General features: G+C 53.2%; 1 protein-coding gene across 1 annotated transcript in view; it reads right to left on the reverse strand.

The window, feature by feature from the left end:
* The window catches only part of ADRB2 (adrenoceptor beta 2), a 36,221-nt gene extending 17,614 nt beyond the window's left edge, over positions 1-18,607 (reverse strand). The window contains exon 1 of the mRNA XM_074916165.1: positions 17,235-18,607. Coding sequence (XP_074772266.1) covers positions 17,235-18,408 — 1,174 coding nt within the window. The 5' untranslated portion in view covers positions 18,409-18,607. The remainder of the gene's footprint in view (positions 1-17,234) is intronic.
* Between the last annotated feature and the right edge of the window lie 534 nt (positions 18,608-19,141).

The following is a 19,141-nucleotide window of genomic DNA, read 5'->3' on the forward strand; positions in this document are numbered from 1 at the left end:
AAATATTCTGGAACTACTGAGTTGCACATGTTTCAGTAACAGCACAGTCTCTAACAGTGGCAATATAACCCAGACTGCTTTTCAGGCATGGCTACAGACACTGAAGGCTGGAGGTGTCTCCATGTCACTCCAAGGGCACCTTGCACAGCAGGACAACCCCAGCCTGGATCTGGACCATGGATAGGTTTACACCCCTAATATGGCCAGGGTCCTGCATGGGTCCCAGTCCTGCTGGGCTCCCACCTCCCCGCAGGAGGTCTGCCTGTCCTGGGGGCACCGTGCAGCTGCGGGGCCCCTCCGCTCATGGCGAAAGCATCTCAGCAAAGCAGTGTTGATGCTAGCCACGTGGCACATGCTCCTCTTACCACAGGCACTGGAAATAGCTGCAGCAAGGCAGGCCCGTTCGCCATGCTGACAAGTGTGCATGATGGACATACCAGGAGAGGTGAGCTACGCTGACCTGTTCCTTCCAAACCACAGCTGCTGGCTGGCATGTCTTGCACTGTGAAGACACCTCAAGGTAATAAATAAAAAGCAAACAAAGAGCAACAATGCTCCTGTAAGCAATGCTGATGCCAAAGCCCAGGCAGCATCCCCTGGCGCCACCGAGGTACTCAACCCCTTCCCACAGCTCTCCTCGCAGGAAAACCAAGTCTCCCTACTCACACCTCACAGCTGCATCTCCCTCTTATCACCAAGGCCATCACCACGCCAGGGCAGTGAGATGGCTGTCCTGATTTGTCCCCATACCTGTCAGACACTCTGACTGCAAAGGCAAGCGTGCCTGCAGAATGACAGAAATGCCTGCTCCACACCCTCTCTAATCATGCCTTGGCAGTCAGCAGAGCAGCCTCCGAGAAGGAAGCGAGCTTGCTGCTCATTTTAGAGGAAATCGTCGATCTACACAAAGGTTCAACAACTCGGGAAGGAACCTGGAGGCTGAGGGGAAATCATCAATTATTGCTTTATATAATCCTGCCCTGTGCCAAGGATTGGGAGGGGACTTTCCAAATGCATGGGTTTGTCTTGGTGTCTTCTACAAGGAAGAGGAGGAAAAAGATGCTTCAGGAAAGAACTTGGTTTCAGGATTCAAATGCTTCAGCTCCAGAAGGGGAGGGATGGAAAATAAGACAAACAAAGATGCTGTATGGACATCAGGCTGTTTTCAACTGTTGTCCATCACTAGTTTTCTCTGGGCACCTCTATCTACAGTTGGAGGCTCCCAATAGAAAACACATTCAAAAATGCTTTTTTTTAAGCCACTTTCTAAGTTTTTCAGAACGCATGAACACTGTAAATTGAAAACCCCATCTAATGCCAACCACAGAACAAGCAGGCACAGCCCAAGCATGTCTGTCCCAATTTCCAAAACAAGATGCTTCTCTCCCTAGATATGGCTTTTATTCAAAAAAAGCAATGCATTTGGCAGGGACTCTTTTCTTGGCAGTTTGATTTGTGACATTTTGTGAGATGCTCACAAGCATTTCATCCCATCCATAGGAGCTCTTTCTTTAAAAAATGCAAGGAGAGATTGCTACATTTTCACTTGACTCCAGCAGAAGACTGTGGAGAAACATTCCACCATGAAATGACAGCCTTGGGGGCTCCTGGGTGCCTGATGAAGCCCTGTGAGCTTCACTTCATTCCTATACAGCATACAGGGTTGTGTGGGTGCCGTGGTACCTGACAGGAGTGCCTGACTCTGAAACGTCCAGAGGTTTTTTTGTCCCTGCAGCCCTGAGCAGAGCTAAAGAGCCACAGTAGGCTGCTAGAGATGGCTCTTTGCCCTGCCTGCATGGCTGAAACTGGGTCTGTCCCCTTACCACCATCAGAACACCTGCTTGGACCGAAGAAACACCTTCCTGACATGTCAGGAGAGTTTTGAGAGGCTTTTCACCAACAGCAAAGACTGCTTCTGCGCTCAGAGGTTTTATGCTTGGATGCAGAGGGCAAAGCTCATTGCCAGACCAAGAAAGGTAATGGATTCTGGTCCGCAAGTCATGCAGGCTCTCAGGTAGGCATCATGTCAGCAAACCACAGCACCTGTGCCAAGATTTCCCCCTGCGGCCACTGTTTGGACCTCCTGCCAGCTCCTGGCTCCCCAGCTCCATGTGAGCCCCTGTGCTGATCCCAGCAAGTGAGTGTGATGTGCAGCTCTCTGCTCCCAGTTAGGGCAGCTCTGCCATCACAGGTCCTTGGGGGCCTCCCACTGCCCCATGGAGATAGAGGAGAAAGTCTTGGCATTGGTCAGACAGCTCAGGACAGAGGAGAGGAGGGGATGAAAGGTTTCCCCTTTCCAAGCTGCAATGGCAGGAAGGGAAGTGCCAGTTAGAGGGGTCACAGGGATGCCAGAGGTGCAAGTCCTGTGCAATAGGAGGGTAAAATACAGGCACAAAAGCACAAGCAGAAGCAAGCAGCTGGGAGCAGCCAGGGGCTCAGGGACAACACTGGGCACTGGCCTCATGGCTTAGCTCTGGAGCTGGGAAATCCTGTAGAGCTGGAGTGCATAGGCAGAGCCCCACCTTGCCACCACTCCAAAGGAGACACAAGGCAAGGCAATGCCTACACAGGATGATTTCATGTCAACTTTCTTCATTTGCTTGTTTATTTAAAACCAAACCACAGAATTTTGTGCTGCTTATGAGCTGTGTTTTGCATAAAACCCAATGCAGCTAAAATGACAGTCAGATCCTGAATGCATCTGTCACTATTTGGCTTATACGGTCATCTTCCTCTCTCTCTATCACACACACCCAAACCAACACACAGAATCACAGAATCACGGAATCATCTAAGTTAGAAAAAACCTTGAAGATCATCCAGTCCAACCATTAACCTCACACTGACAGTTCCCAACTACACCATATCCCTCAGCGCTTTGTCGACCTGACTCTTGAACACCTCCAGGGATGGGGACTCCACCACTGCCCTGGGCAGCCCATCCAACACCTGACAACCCCTTCTGTAAAGAAATGCTTCCTAATATCCAGTCTAAACCTTCCCTGGTGCAACTTGAGGCCATTCCCTCTTGTCCTATTGCTTATTACTTGGTTAAAGAGACTCATGCCCAGCTCTCTGCACCCTCCTTTCAGGTAGTTGTAGAGGGCGATGAGGTCTCCCCTCCGCCTCCTCTTCTCCAGACTAAACAACCCCAGTTCCCTCAGCCACTCCTCTTACGAGGAGCACACACAGTGCTCTAGCAGGGTTAGGTAACCCAAGGCCAGTTTTAGGCCACCTCATGACTATCATTGCATTTGCTCGGGCTGGAATGGGAGACAGGAAAGAGAAGTATTGAAATCAAGACTGTAATATGTCATAGAGAGAAGGAACATCTCCATCCAAAAGCAAAGCACAGGGCAGTCTGATGCCGCAGTCAATGCTGGACTGAGGAGCACAGCACCAGGGACAGCCCTGCTCCTGCTCCGCTCTTGCTGCGAAGGGACTCCACCACACCACCGTGGTGCGGGACTGCTCTGCAGTGCCCGGCAGTTGAGATGTGGCACTTTTGCTACATTGAAGGAAAATAAACACTAAAAACAGAAACAATCCAGCTGTTTGTGGTGCATCTGAGGTTTGCAATAGGAGTCTCCTCCCATGACAAAAATTCCTGGCTTTTCTTTTCACTCCAGCTGTGTGAAGGAGCCAAGAAGTATTGTAATGAGCCGACTGAAAATCTGGCTGACCGGGGAGAATACCTGAGCAGCACAGCATGGGTGTGACATGCTCTGTGCCTTCTCCAGTGTCAGGCTAGGATGGGACATGACTAGGGACTGGCTTGATACTGCTGTCTTGTGACCCCTGGCCCCAAGACTGACAGAGTAAAAAGGTGACACCCAGGCTGGACACCCAGGGCCAGGATTTGTTGGATTTTTACTGAACAAGAGGATCAGTTATGTCTTTTTCACTCATCTCCAGTGGAAACATCCTCCACATCCCTTGATTAGGTCTGAATGCCCTGCCCCAGCTGATTTACTCAGTCATCAGTAGGGACAGGGTTCTGCTCACTACCATAATGTGAATCCCTAACCTGGGCCACTTAAATCCTTACTTGCAGTTTGCAGGTGCAGAGAGCTTTCCCCTGCATACTAGTTGCTAGCAATGAGCCAGCTCTTCTTCAGCATCTCCCATCCCCAGGAGAAACCAAACACTTCACTGGCATTAGCAACAAGGGAAAGGAGAGTCCACTGAGCAGCCTGCCTTCCTTCTGAAATGCTCAGCTGAGGTAATTCTCAACAGCACCTCCCTTTATCTCTCACTAGCCCTCTCAGTGAATCGTGTGCTTGTTCTGCCATGGATGGAAAAATTCCAGCTCCAGTTTGTCACTGGTTCCCTGGCGTGGTCCCACCGCACGGCCACCTGGCTCAGTCAGGTGAGGTCTGAAACTACCTGGCATGGTGTGCTCTCACTATGCTCATTGCTTGTGTGATTTGGGTTTAAACATAGCTCCACTGCCCTGTGCCAAGACCCGCCCCACCGCCTGCCTGCTCCCTGCCCAGGTCATCCTCCTGAGGTGCTGGATAGTGCTGGATCAGACACAGATTTGAGACAAAAATATCTGATGCCATTTATGGATAAAAGCAGAATGTTTTAGTTTGGTTGGGGTTGATTTTCCCCTGCTCCTCCTGAAACTGGAATCCCACTGCAGGACGTAGCATGGCACAAGGCAGAGGAGACCATCTTTAAAAATAAAACAACACTCACCTTCCTTGCTCTGGGAGAGTAAATTAGGCTGACCACTTGCCTTGGACAGCTCCCCTGTCGCTGGGATCAGACTGTGCATGCATTGCCTCTCTAATGGCCATGCTTTTTCACCCACGGTTCCCCAACATTTCTGTATCACTGAGAAACTGTCCCCTCTCCCTTTGTCCTGCCGCCCTCCTCCTGCCAGATCTGCTAAGTCAGACTCATATTGGCTGAAAGCAGACATGGAACTACTAACGTAGGAGGGAAGAGGCACCAGTCAGGCTGCCTGCACTGAAATGCAGATCCTGCTGTCACATCATTTTCCAGCCCTGTTTCTTCTCCTCCTGCAATCCCTTTCCAGCCTCTCCCTCCTCTTTCGCATGGAATCCAGCCTCTTGCTTTCCACCTTGAGTTTCCTGCTGGTGCCTGAGTCATTGTCCTTCCTAGGGCCCTTTTCTTATCCCCATTTGTTTCTTTGTCATCTTTTTACACTCTCCTGGGGCTATGTTTCATTTTGCCTCAGTTCTTTGGTTGCCTCTATCTGTTCCTTCAACCATTCTCCTTCAAGTCCTTCCCTTTCTCTGTTTTTCATCTCTAGTCTGTATTGGATTTATGACTTTACTGGCAGAGTTGATGGAAGCCTCCTTACAGTCACAGTCACTCAATAAGCTGCACTGTCCAAACCTGTGCTAAAAAAGTTGGCCCTGTCTAAACAATTTTATCATCATTTTTCCCCTCCTGAGTTTTGTGTGTTAAAGGGAATTCTTAGGCAGAGAAAGAAAATAGCTCTGAAATCACTCTGACTTGGTTACAAGCCTCTGGCTTGGTGTATCATACCAGAAAGGAAAATCCCCCAAGCTCTGCCATCTGACTGTAGCAAACTGAAATCCTATCCTGCAGTCAAACAAGTGGGTTCAAGCGTGGTGCTCAGCAGTGGCATGCCCCCCGCACAGAGGGTTGGACTGAGACAGACCCTCTTGGGGTCTCCCTAGATCCAGGGGGGAATTGCAGACTGGTAGGGGGACCTCACTGTGTCCCTAGCCAGCTCTCACACAGAGCCCCATGCTTCACTTCAGACCAACAATCTCCCTCTCCAATTAATTTCTGTGTCTCCTGGCCAACATCCACAAGTCATGCCTAGAAATCACAGTCCCCCTGGCCCCAGCCCTGCTGCCACCAGCTCTGGCTCGGAGGCTAATCACACCACAGCTCTGCGCCCTGACCTTTCCCTTCTGGGAAGAGCACGCACCCCTCGCCTCCCATCACTTGATTCTCCCCCACTGCCAAGCGAGGGGCAGCCAGGCCGGAGCAGCCCAGCACCCTGCCCCTCTCCCTGCCTCCTCCTGCCCCTGCCAGCCTGGCGTGGCGGCAGCTGGTGTGTCATCACCTCCCGCGCCAGGGAGAGATGCCCGCAACTGTCCCTTACAGTCTGCTAGCAAATGTCAGCTGGGTCTCTGAGAAGGAGGGGCTGGGACTACAGGAGGAACAGCCTGTACATCACTTTGCTGGGGACGGGGAGATGTTCATTCAGGGCTGGATGACTCTTTGGGGGGGGTTCCATGCTATAAATAGGTACCCTGAGGATCCCCTTTTAAGAAGGGTCTTTCTCTGCAGCAGGGAGCCCCAGGGACCACACAGCCAGCTTTAAAGTGAGCTGAACAAATCATGCTATGCAGTTACTGAGGAATGGCCTTCTTGTTCCAAGTCACAGAATGTCTTTCTGAGGTTCCGCTCTCCCTTTTTCCTCCCATGGGTCTCCCCCCTACAGCTCCCCTTTGCCTCAGCTGCTGTGCTGAAGGGATATGAATCAGCTGTGGACTGTACCCTCAGTTTAGTGCCTCCAAATCTATAACTGTATATACTCATACTCTGTATCTCTATATTTGTATCTCAGCTGGAGACAGCAGGACATCCAGGTTTGGGTGGGACTTGTCTTGATTATCTCTCCACCACCACTGACATCGCTCAGGGCTCCATCTCCCATGGCAGGCAGTGTGCTAACATCTCTGTTGTGCAAAACCCTGGCAAGTTCACAAATGACTCCATTTTCATGAAGCTGAAAAGAAGAGGACAACCTGCACTTGCCAGAAGAAGACAAGGGGAGGAGTGTCTCTGAGCCACAGCACTTCAAAGGGCTGGTCCTGTGAAAGGCAAGTCCCTACCAGCACTCATCGCAGCGCAAAGCAAAATCCCATTCAGGGTAAGACACTGCTCTAATGTTTATGATAGAAAAAAAATTGTCAGAGTAACACCTACACCTCCAGCCCAACCATGAAGCATCTCTCTTCCCCTTCCACACCAAAGGTCTCTGTAATCAGACACTGATCCTGCTACAAGCAGGCTTTCAAGATCATGCAGAGCGTTGACTGACTCCCTGTCATGACTGATTTCATCAGTTACCTTCCAGCTTACACCACTGCATCTGGCACTGCAGTCCAGTTCAGCAAGAGCACAGGGACAAGTAACATGCATCCCAATGGAAAATCTGTGACCCCATGGTTTACAGCACAGACATCTTTCATAGATGGCAAGCTGAGTGGAAGGAGGTCCTGCCTGAACTGGGCTAACTTACACAGAGCCTAGCAAGGCACCTGGGAAGGCATGGGGGCAGGAAAGGCTTTGCAGGGCACAGTACAGCAAATCCCCATGGGAGACCATCCTAAAACCCAGCCTAGAAAGTCAGAATCTCTCCCTATCAAATTGCTGGGCTGCTACAAGGGTGTTTCTCATCTGAGCACAAGGGAACTGTTTCTTTCTCATCTTCAGTTACAAAGCTGTTTGTACAGCCCTTCACACCCAGCAGCTCTGCACTCCAGCTTTTGAGCCTAACTCATCTCTATAAAAAAGGTCCCGTGTTGAGGCAGAGTATCACAGTAGTATCTGGGTTACAGTGAGGGTTACAAAAGACCTACAGTCACAGCCAATAGGGATTTATCTCAGCGTTGTTCCCTTGTGCGAGGCTGGCCACCATGCTGACACACTTCCTCTCTGAAACCACCGACAGCAACAGTCTTCTTATTTTCATGAGACACAGACCTTAGCTGAGGTCCCAAACAGAGGGCTGGAAGAGAGGGGTAACAGCCTCCACTTGATCTCACTGAGCCATTTGCTTCCAGGGCCAGACATCAAGAAACTTACCTAGGGCTCCTGCTCCAGTTTTTCTCAGTAAAAACTGCCACAATATTTCCAGGCATGAGTCCAATACAATAGGATGGGACTTTCAGGCTTTGGACCAGGGACCCTTCAACCCCGTGGATATTTTGTACTGGTTTTGAAGGCTTCTTCAAGGCTGCCTAACCAATTTGCTGTCCACACACTGCAACCCATGGGACGACCTCCATCCAACAGCCACTAAGGAGTGTAATCTCCTTGCAGGCACGCATTATGGTAGGCACCATTTGATCTGATGCCAGTGGGCTTGGGAAGCAAGAAGAGTAGTATGGCTTTGGGGCTGATAACAAATGTTTTTGGCAGTGTGGTTCTTGCTTGGGCCGATGGCTGCAATATTTCAGGATAAGGGCAGTCCCCATCGAGTGATGAACAAGCATTTCATTCAGCCAGAGAGAAAAAAAGATTAAGGAGGGATTTTTCACACTAACATACACTTAAGAGGAAAAAATATTTACATGAGGGAGAAAGGACTTGGCAGGGGCTTCCCAGAGGCCCTTTGCTGTTTATGCATTTCTCAGGACTGGGGCTGAGGTTGCAGAGCTCATTGGTGGAGGCTAAATCCCCCCAATCCACTGAGGAGGCTGTGCGAGTGGGAGCTGCACTCAGACTGTCTCTAGGGCTGGTGAGAGATCCTCTCGCCATTGCTCCTGTTGCCTACGCCTGCAATGAAGTCATGTCTGCGAGACTGCAGGTAGCCCTGGCAGCAGGCACTGTGATTTCTTAATGCCTCTCCTTTGGCATGGCTGGAGGACCAGAGCCAGGAGGGGCTGCTGGGAGCCTCAGGGCAATCACCAAAAGTGCTGAGAAGCAGGGACTGGGGTCTACACATCTCTTAGGACCAAGCACATTTCCAAGATGGGATGTGAAATATTCTCTGGTCTGAATGTTCTGTTTTAATGGGGGTGGGGAGAACTGGATGGCAGCTGAGACTTCCCCCACAGGCTAAAGGTCTAACTGACTCCTTCTCCAGGACCTCTGCAGTCAGCAACAGCTTGTATTTGTAGCTGGGGCTCTCTATCCCTTGAAAGCACAAAGTTACAAACCCATAAATTATTACAATTTGGGCATCTGCCGTGTTTTGGAAGTGCCTGGTGTAATCCCTCCCTGTCTAAACTGCATAACAACTCCTCTGTGTTGTTTCTGGAAAGGAGAAGCCTCAAAACGTGCAGGGCACACACACACACACACACTGGTCTCTACTGCCAAGACTTTCATCATGGTCTTAAGTGGCATAAAGAATGCAAAATACTTGTCATTGCAACATGCTGGGCTGGGATCCTACTTTACATTAACCATGGTCTTTCTTCACTCCCACCTGAAGCAATAAGGGCTCCAGGACAACAGGGCTGGGCAAGTGTTAACAGAGAACAGACCAGGATACTATGATACTTTTCAAAAGACACCCCTCCTAGAAGCTTTTCTAGTCCTAATTAGGAGATAAAGCAACCTGGGACAGACAGCAGGGACCTACCACACTGTGCTCCTGTCACCCTCGTTCCTGCAGGGCCGTTCACCCATTACCCCTGCTTCCAGCCCAAGCTCCAAACCAGCACAGCTGGAGAAGCTGCAGCAGTGTTTGCCCCGTGCTAAGCCAGGACTAAGGAGCCCTGCCGAGATGTACAATGTTTATCCTGGGCAAGGTAAGACCTTGCTCAGGCAGCTGAGAGGGAGCAGACTCATCACTCACTCCTGCTGCAATGCCAGCACAGGGGCTCGCTTCTGGGCTGGAGCAGAGCAGGGACAGCACTGGGCTTTTAGAGACAAGCCCTGCATACATTCTGTAGTGTTTCATGTTTCCCATCCTAACAGTCTCTGCACTTGCACACCTGTGTTTCCTCCCAGTCCCAGGGAACACTGGCACTGGTGACCAGCAACAGAGGATTAAAGCCCCCAGCTGTACCAGTCCGTGCTTCTGCAGCAGCCCTGCTCTGCCACAGGAGCGCAGGAGCCATCCAAGACTGCCACTGTTTCGAGTTCAAACAGGCAGAAAAGCAGATGGATATTTAAAAACCACTTTGTCTGCAAACCCTGACATAAGAGGTGAAAATCAGAGACGCCCTTTTACAGCGAGGTGCTGAGCACCCGCAATTTTCTCACCGCTTCCAGGGCTCAAAGTGCTGGATAAATTAATGAAATTCATGTCCACTCGAGGAGGCTGTGTGCCTCCCTGCTAGCACCAGGCTATTCAGGTGTTGTTTTTCTTTAATGAGCCCTGAAGGATTCAGTGGAAGAGTCTTGGATAGTATTATCAGGGAAATAACAGCCAGCAAAACAGCTTTAAGCAAGGACACTTGACTACAAGCATACCATAAATACTCTTTATTTAAACACAATGTCAATCAATAGGACGTGCAGTAAATACCCAAACTTCAGAACATACAGATCTTCAGCTACATAGCTACTAGCACAACAAAACACCTTTACATTTCCTTGTTTATATACAGATCTATATATTGCTGTATATAGATAATGGAGATATATATACACACATATACATATGTATATCTAAATATATATGCACTTGTGCAAAAACGACCTTAACAAGGACAGTAAACAAGTAAACATTTCCCAGTCCACTCTTGCTGGCACTAGTAATACTGCACAGAAATTCAGTTGTACGCTCCAGCCATTGGGAGGGTGAGAAAACAGAAGAAAAACTAAAATTGCAACCAAGGAGAAGCAAATCCACCTTTCTCATGACAAAGAAAGTTTTCAAAGGCTCAGCGCCCCCTGAAATACTCTGTTTGATTCAGCACCCTTACATACAACAATTCTAGCAGATACCCACTGCCAAATCCAGGGGAATCAGGGTTGTGTCCTGCTCTTACAATGCTTATCAGGAGAGATAACCTCCTTCCAAGTTCTGTGCAAACTCCAGTTTCCAGTGTGCACTGCTCTATCTAGACTCAGGCTGTGTCACTAAGACCCCGGGGAAGTGTCTGTGCTCCTGACTGACCAAGCTGGCTGTACTTTGTTCTGCGACAGACAAACAAGAACCTCAGTCCTTCGGCCAAAGGTGCAAAAGAAGCGGTTGTGCCACAGGGTCTGCCCATGCCACCAGCCGTAGCTTGGGCCCTTGCGGAACAGCAGTAGTGCATCTCCCAAGAAGCAGTGCTGAGTGAAATATTGCTGCCCTGCTCTGTAACATGACAAAAAGCACCTACAGGTTGCCATGGGTGCCCTGTGCAGCTGGTCACTCCACAGGAATGTCTCCAATAAGAGGGTGTAGCTACCCCAGCTGCCAAATGACGGTGTCCTCACAGCCCAGGATGTGTGTTCATTGCAAAATGTTCTCTTTGCCCCTAGGAAGAAAGGTTAGGACTAATGTTCGCTTTCAAAATGTCTCTGATAAAATAATAACAAGGGAAAGAAATGCTCAGGCTACTGGGTTCAAGTCTCAGAAAGAGACAAGCTTTCACATTTAAAGAGACTTTGCTGCACAGGGAGGAGATGCCAAAGAGTGGCTGTGGTCCTACTCGTTAACCTGAGAAGCCAAGCACAAGTGTAAAAACAGCAATGAAAGGAACCTTAATCCTTGCTAAACGCTTAGAGAGCCTGGTGTCACACCACCTCTCTGCTGAGAACAACATCCAAGGCCAAGGTGGCTTTTCAGAACAGCCCCTGCATATCTGAACCTGAAGAACCACGCTGGGTACCAGGCACACTGCAAACCTGAAGTGCAAGCACCAATAATGCTCTTACAAGTTAGCAAAAATGTGAGTCAGCCAAGATCCCAAGTGCTTTACCAGGGCTGGATTCTTCTGTGGAGGCGGCTGGGAAGGGGGAAGGACTGGGGTGATGCTGGTGAGCAGACAAGCAGGCACCTTTCCCAGGTCCTCCTTCCATCATCATAGCCCAGGGACACAGCCAGGCACTGCCATGGTCAGTGAGGAAACCTTTGCTTCCCTGCTGCTTTTAGAAGGATAGTACTTTCTATCTGCTGACAGGGAGCAGAGAAGGGAACATGCAAGACAGTCCACCCTCCCTCCTGCCAGAGGAATGAACGTGCTCATAAACCCATCTCCTTGGGAAATGGGTTCATCACACCAGTGAAAACAAACACTTGGAGGCAGAGGACTGTCAAAGGGAGGGGGCAAAAGCCCTCCTCTTAGCCAGTGTGGGTGTTTAAGATTCCTGGCAGCAGGAGCATTGTAATTAAAGGCGCAGGAGCAGGCTGTCCCCATGTGCCGAAAGATGAGCCGGTGGGGAAGAAGACCAGCCAGGCTGAACAGAGAGCTTTGGCTGGAACTCAGGAAAAAAAGGAGAGTTTATGACCTTTGGAAGAAGGGGCAGGCAACTCAGGAGGACTACAAGGATGTCATGAGGTTATGCAGGGCCAAAATTAGAGGGGCCAAAGCCCAAGTAGAACTTAATCTGGCTACTGGCATAAAATAAAATTGAAAATGTTTCTATAAATACATTAGAAACAAAAGGAAGGAAAAGGAGAATCTCCATCCTTTACTGGATGCGGGGGGAAACATAGTGGACAAAGGATGAGGAAAAGGCTGAGGTACTGAATGCCTTCTTTGCCTCAGTCTTTAATAGTAAGACCAGTTGTTCTCCGGGTAGCCAGCCCCCTGAGCTGGAAGACAGGAACAGAGAGCAGAATGAAACCCCCATAATCCAAGGGGAAATGGTTAGCAACCTGCTAAACCACTTAAGATACACACAAGTCTATGGGGCCAGATGGAATCCACCCAAGGGTACTGAGGGAGCTGGCAGAAAGAAGTGCTCACCAAGCCAATTTCAAACATTTTATCAGCAGTCCTGGCTAACTGGGGAGGTCCCAGTTGACTGGAGGTTAGCGAATAAGATGCCCATCTACGAGAAGGGCTGGAAGGAGGATCCAGGGTACTACAGGCCTGCCAGCCTGACCTTGATGCTGGGGAAGGTTACAGAGCAGATCATCTTGAGTGCAGCCTGTTGTTTACTCCTAGCCAGCCCTGTCAATACCCTCCCCTCTATGGGAAACACATGTCCCTTATAGTAAATAAATACATAAATAAATCCTTTGAAAAGCCCAGTGGCTGTGACACGGAAGAGCTGAAAAACACATTGTGTGCCTGCTCATACATCCGTTCCCTCTCCAGAGAAGCTGGGCTCTCCTTTCTACGCTACTAATTCCTGCCCTATTATCAAAGAATTGGCTGCATTTGGTAACTTCTGTCTCTTCCCTCCCTCTCTGCCTACCCACTGCCTTAGCAGAGCCCTTAGGCAGGGATCTCACCTTCACCTGAACCACAGGGGAGGCCACAAGGTGTGGGTCTGGCTCCACAGGCAAGGCTGGGGCAGGCACAGCCAGGCTCCACGTGCTCCCTCCGACACCCTGTGTGGCAATGCGATATGCACTGACGGGCAACACTGCCGAACAGTTCAGGATATTAGGTGCTTTGGGAACGGCCAGTCCTCAAGGGATGCTCGAGTCGCGCTTGCAGGTGGGGATTTGCACTCAGACCCTGAACCCTCTGCCAGCTGCCCTGGCACTTCCACGCCCCCCCAGTGCTGGGCAAGCAGCAGGTTATATTTCAAGGCCTGGCTTCCCAGAAAGAAAAAGCTCTCCAGGAATGCTCCCAAGAGGCAAGGGACTGACATAACACAGCAGCTCTCCATACTCTGCCTGTTTTGGAGGACAAAGCAAAGACAGATCCTGATGTGGAAACTACCAAATCACAACCAGGACCTATGGTGAGGACAGTATTTTGTAACAACACAAAAGCTGTGTTTGTCATGCTCATCTTGACTAAGACTTTAAAAACAATAACAATCTGTTTGGCCAACGTGGCTAAAAGCAGGGAATGTACTGCAAAGCTCCAGTTAGCTGGACACACTGACACCCGGGGGGTGGATAGTGTCCCACTCGTGCTCTATCCACCTTTGTGGCAGTGGTATAAGGTACAAACCAGCAGCACAGAAGCTGCTCTGTTTGCAGTAAAGATTTGGTATTTTGTCACAGTGATTTTCGTCAGATGAAGTCACCACAGTGTGTTTTTATCAGATGTATTTAACCTGAGCCAGCTCTCTGCTAGGGTAAATTCCTAAGTATCCTAAAATCAATTTGAGCAGCTAGTGTCCCAACTTAAATGTTCCATTTTTTAATGCCTAGCATGTATCTATAAAATTATATTTTTAGTATAAAATACTTTAACAGGCCAAAGGATTCCTCTACACAGCTTTTCTTTTTCAACCATGGATCAGGAAAGGTTTTGACAGTTTGGCTTTGGCGGTGCCACAATATTTTCTCCTCCAACGTTTCCCTGTTTCAATTCCAGCTGCCCTCCAGAACCATGTACTTCACCACTTTTACTAATGTTGCCTTAGAAGAAAGAAAGCAGTTCTTCACCATTCAGACTTCACTGCAAGCCTGTGGTTCCCTAAAGTTGTAACTGAGCATTGCAGTACTAAGGTCAACTGCCCAGTGCAAACAGCCCAACGTCCCTGCCTCTTCCTCATCCATGTACTCCGGATGCTGCAGTGGTTCTGCAATTAGCCACTTGCTCATCTCTCAGCTTGGGCTACATACAGCCACAGCATCTGAAGTGTGAACATAGCCAGCCAAACAAATAAAGCAATTATTTGGACAACAAATCCCTGATCCACAACATGTACTATTGAAACGCAAATAATTAATAGTAGTGGAAATATAGACAGCAACTGAAACGTGGATGCTGGATTTCTTTGTACCGGAGACTTCTGCCCCAGAGTGGGTGGGAGTTTGGCTGCTGAGCCTGCTGTAGCCTGGCCTGCCCCCCAGTCAGAAACGCGTTGTCACTGGGGGTCACCTCCCTGCTACCTGCTCACCTGTGCTGCCCATGGGCATGGCAAAATATGGCAAGTGACTGGCAAGATTAAAAACGGAGGAGATTTTAACATCACCGGAGATATCGATTGCTACAATCAAGAACTTAATTTTCACTTCCCTCTGAATAATAATCAGGGCCTGCACAGAGCTGAAGCGCACCTCCAGCCAGAGCGGGTGTACAACACGGGCTCCACAGCCCACCGGCCCCTGGCACTGCAGTCCCTGGGCGGTGGGAAGCCAAGAGCACCTGCCCGCCCGGCCCCGGGTCCCCCCCGGACAGCCTGTTAATGTTTATCGGAGGAGCGAATGCTTTCGCCGACCTGGGCCCTCACACAGCAGCACCACGCCATCCCACCCCTCCTGTACCCGGCTCGCACTGGCACTCCAGGGACATGGGGCACCACTGACAACCCCCCAAGGCAGGCGGTGAGGGCACAGGCAGGCGCAGGCATGAAAGCAGAGAGCGAGAGGCAGGAGGGAAGGGCTCTGCCTCCGCTGTGGTGCTGAGCCGGCCGGCGGCCGGCGGAGCTGGGCCAGCACCCACCGCAGGGCTAGAGGAGGAGAGGGCTCTTAATGCTGTTCCTCCTTCCCAGCACCCTTTCCTAGCAGGACCAAGACAGTTTTGAGAACGAAAGGAGCACTAGGAGCTGCCAGACCCCGGCCCCACAAAAGCCAGGTGGAGTTTTTACCACGAGGGGTGTGAGAGCTCCAGGAGTTTGTCGCTGCCCCGCACCTTGCAGCAGCCGCATCAGAGAGCAGCAGCGATCGCCCCCCCGCGCACTGCCGTTCCAGGGGGATGGAATTTCCCTCCAGGCTCCCTGGGGCTGCCCCTTTCGGTCCCAGCGCCCGGGTCAAGTCCTTCTCAGAGCTGCCAGGAGAGCCAGAGCCACATGGGGACTGCAAAGAGGTGTCGGCCGACAGAACGGCGGCTCCATCCCCCCTCCCAGCCTCCGACCGTCCCAGGACCGTGCACGCTTGCAGCGCTGCCCCAACCCCCTGTGCCGCCCGCGGCGGGGGCTACCAGCCCCAGGGACTCGGTTCCGGGCGTGCAGCCCCTCACCCCACTGCATCTGCAAAAGCTCTGCCGGGGACCCCTCGACCCCCCCGATGCCACACACGGACCACGGCACGGCCCCAGCGGAACCCCCGTAGTGCGGGGCGAGTGCGTGGAAATGCGCGGGGAGGGGAGAAGAGCCCGCACACACGCGGTTCCCGAGCATCCCCCGCGGGACCCCACGGCCCCACGGAGCGCCGATATGGCCCGTGAGCACCGTTTTCCCCCACCTCTCCCGAGTGCTCCTGCAAAGACCCCGCACTTGCCCACCCTCCCGGCCCTCCGCGCAGCAGCCGCGGGTGGAGGCGATGGGGGAGCTCCATTCCCCCGTCAACCACCCCCGACCGCCGCTTCCCCCCAGCTCGGGACTTTCAGACAGCAAGACCTCGGCAGCAGTGCTGTCCCCGTCCCTGTCTCCGTCCCCGTCCCACACCTGCCCGCCCGTGTCTGCCGCCCCCCTGACAGCCCTGCGCGCCCGCCGCCAGCTCTTGCAACCTGGGAACAAAATGCGAAGCCTACTGCAAGGGGGGAAAAAAAAGCCTCAACAAACCAACGAACTAACCTACAGCCGTCCCGCGGCCAGAGCTGTGCTTCCAGTCTGCCACAGAAAATGAAAAGCCTCCTCCCTTCCCACCCCCTCGGGCTCGCTGTCATTTGAGACTTGTAGTTAAACAAACCGGGCTCTATAAAAGCCTCAACAACTGTATAAAAGCCTCAACAAAAGGATGGTCTGTGGTTGTAGCAGCATTTCACCCGACTCTCCAGTACCACATTCCCGAGTCCCACAGTCACAGTCTGACATTCTGGGCAAACGGTCCATTTCTTTCTATTATCATTATTATTTCATCAGGAAGTCCTATAGCACTTGGCGAAAAACGCACTGGTTGTTTCTGGGCGTTGTTTAAACTGTCCCACTGACGGCAGCAGCCGCGGATCCCACCCAGCCCTGCCGAGCCGCGCTCAGCCCCGCTCTCAGCATCCCTTCCCCGGGGGGTGTGCCGCAGGGTGGCATCTCCGCACCGTCCCCCGGGCTGGACAACACTGGCACCACGGCCCGAGGCTGCCCCCCTGGACGGGGAGGGGGCCCACGGCCACCGCGGCTCGGTCATGCGAGGGGAGCCGGGCAGCCCGCCGCTGCTGCCGCCGGGGCGGGGGGACCCCCCTTGCCCGCTCCCGCCCCCCGCACGGCGCTCCCGCAGCAGCCGCCGGCAGCTCACAGCAAGGTCATGGGGTAGTTCGACACCGGCCGCGGGGACGAGCTTTCTGCACAGCCTTAACCCCCCCCGCCACCCTCCGCTCAAGGGACCCACGTCGTACCCCTCAACAGCAAACTGCACCCAGCCCGGGGCACCCCCCGCCCGCAGGAGGTTTGCTTGCAGCCATTAGATTTTAGATGCGCTCTAGAAGAGGATCATTATTATTAAGGTGGGGGGGTGGGTGTTTTTCCTTAGAAAGGCTCCTCTTTCTAACCGATGTGTGCCGCGCCAGAGCCCATCGCGTCTCGCAGCTACCCGCTCGGCACAGTACCTTTGCAGTGCAAAAAGTCCTCGGGGTGAGGGAAGGAGCCCTCTTCGCAGAGCAGCTCGCAGGTTTTATCCGATGCCAGGGGGTAGCCGTTGTCCTCCTCGTTGTAGTCGCTCTTGCCGTTGCTGTTTGAGTAGCCGTTGGCATACATCTTCAGGGCGGACCTGCGGAGGCACAGGAGCTCCTGGAAGGCGTACCTGAAGTCCGGGCTCCGGCAGTAGATCAGCGGGTTGAAGGCAGAGTTGACATAGCCCAGCCAGTTCAAGAGAATGTACACATACTTGGGTATGATGTCGTCCTGGATGACGTGCACGATGTTGACGATGAAGAAGGGCAGCCAGCACAGCGTGAAGGTGCCCATGATGATGCCCAGGGTCTTGAGGGCCTTGTGCTCCTTCAGAAAGAACTTGGAGGAGCGGCGGTGCCCGGCTCCCCCTTTCTGCTCCTGCTCCTTGTTCTGGGTGTGAAACCTCCCCTCGCTCCTATCTATCTTTTGCAGCTGCTTCTTGGCCACCTGGAAGACCCTGGCGTACACGAATACCATGACCACGAGCGGCAGGTAGAAGGAGATGATGGAGGAGGCGATGGCATAGGCTTGGTTGGTGAAGAAGTCGCAGCAAGTGTCCTTCTCATAGCACAGGATGGCCTCGTCACGGTCTGCCCGGTACCAGTGCATTTGGATTGGCAAGAAGGAGGTGAGAGCTGAGACCACCCACACCACGAGGATGACCACGCGTGCCTTGCTCTTGGTCAGCAGGCTCTGGTACTTGAAAGGGGAGGTGATGGCAAAGTACCGGTCCACGGCAATGACGCAGAGGGTCTCAATGCTGGCCGTGACGCACAGCACGTCCAAGGAGGTCCAGAACTCGCACCAGAAGTTCCCAAACTTCCACATCTCCATGATGATGTGGCTGGCGCCGAAGGGCACCACGGCCAGCCCCATCACCAGGTCAGCGCAGGCCAGCGAGGTGATGAAGTAGTTGGTGACAGTCTGCAGGCGCTGGAACCGGGCGATGGCGGTGATAACCAGCACGTTGCCGAAGACGATGGCCAGCACGATCACCGACATGAGGATCCCCATGCCCACCATCCACACGTCCCGCGACACCGTGGGGTCAGCGGCGCTCTGGTTGGCGCTGACGTTGCCGCCGGGCAGTTCGGTGCCAGACACCCCCATGGCGCCCCCCGGCAGACCCCCGGGCAGGCGGCGGGGGCTTGGCTTTGCCTTAGGGCTCCTCCGCGGCAGCGCTAAACCGGGCGCCGCGCATACGGGACGGCGGGAGCGGAGCGAGCTGGGCGTGCCTGGGAGCGCTCCGCGCCGCACCGCTCCGATTCGATTCGGTTCGGCTCCGTTCGGTTCGGCTCCGTCCCGTCCCGCGCGCGGCGGCCGCGCGCCCGCCCGTCTCCCGCGGCCGCTGTCGCCGCGGCGGTTATAGCGCCAGGCCCGTGACATCAGCCCGCCACAGCCAATGGCGGCCCGCGCCGCGCCCCGCGCGCACCTCGCACCCCCCGCACCCCCCCGTGCCCCACGCGTGTCCCAAGCACGCGTGACACATCCCCCGCTGTCCCCGCGCTTCCCACCCCGCGGTCCGACCCTGCTCCTCGCCCCCCCCCCCCGCGCTGTCCCCACGCACCCCGCCCCGTCCCGCCCACTCGTGCTCCCCGCCCCGGGGGGTCCCTGTGCCCCCCACCCGACACGCTCCCCCGCGCGCTGCCCGCCCCGCCCTCCCGTGTCCCTGTGCCCTCCCTGCCTCAGGGGTGTCCCTGCACCCCCTGTCCCACGCGCACCCCCGCACCCCACCCCGCGCCCTGCCCCGGGGTGTCCACACACCTCCCACCCCACCCGCGCACCCTGTCTGCTCCCTGCCCCGGGGTGTCTCCAGGACACACGGCACCAGGAAAATCCTGAG

The sequence above is a fragment of the Athene noctua genome, chromosome 12 (genome assembly GCF_965140245.1).
Source record: "Athene noctua chromosome 12, bAthNoc1.hap1.1, whole genome shotgun sequence".
In the NCBI taxonomy this organism is placed as follows: domain Eukaryota; kingdom Metazoa; phylum Chordata; class Aves; order Strigiformes; family Strigidae; genus Athene; species Athene noctua.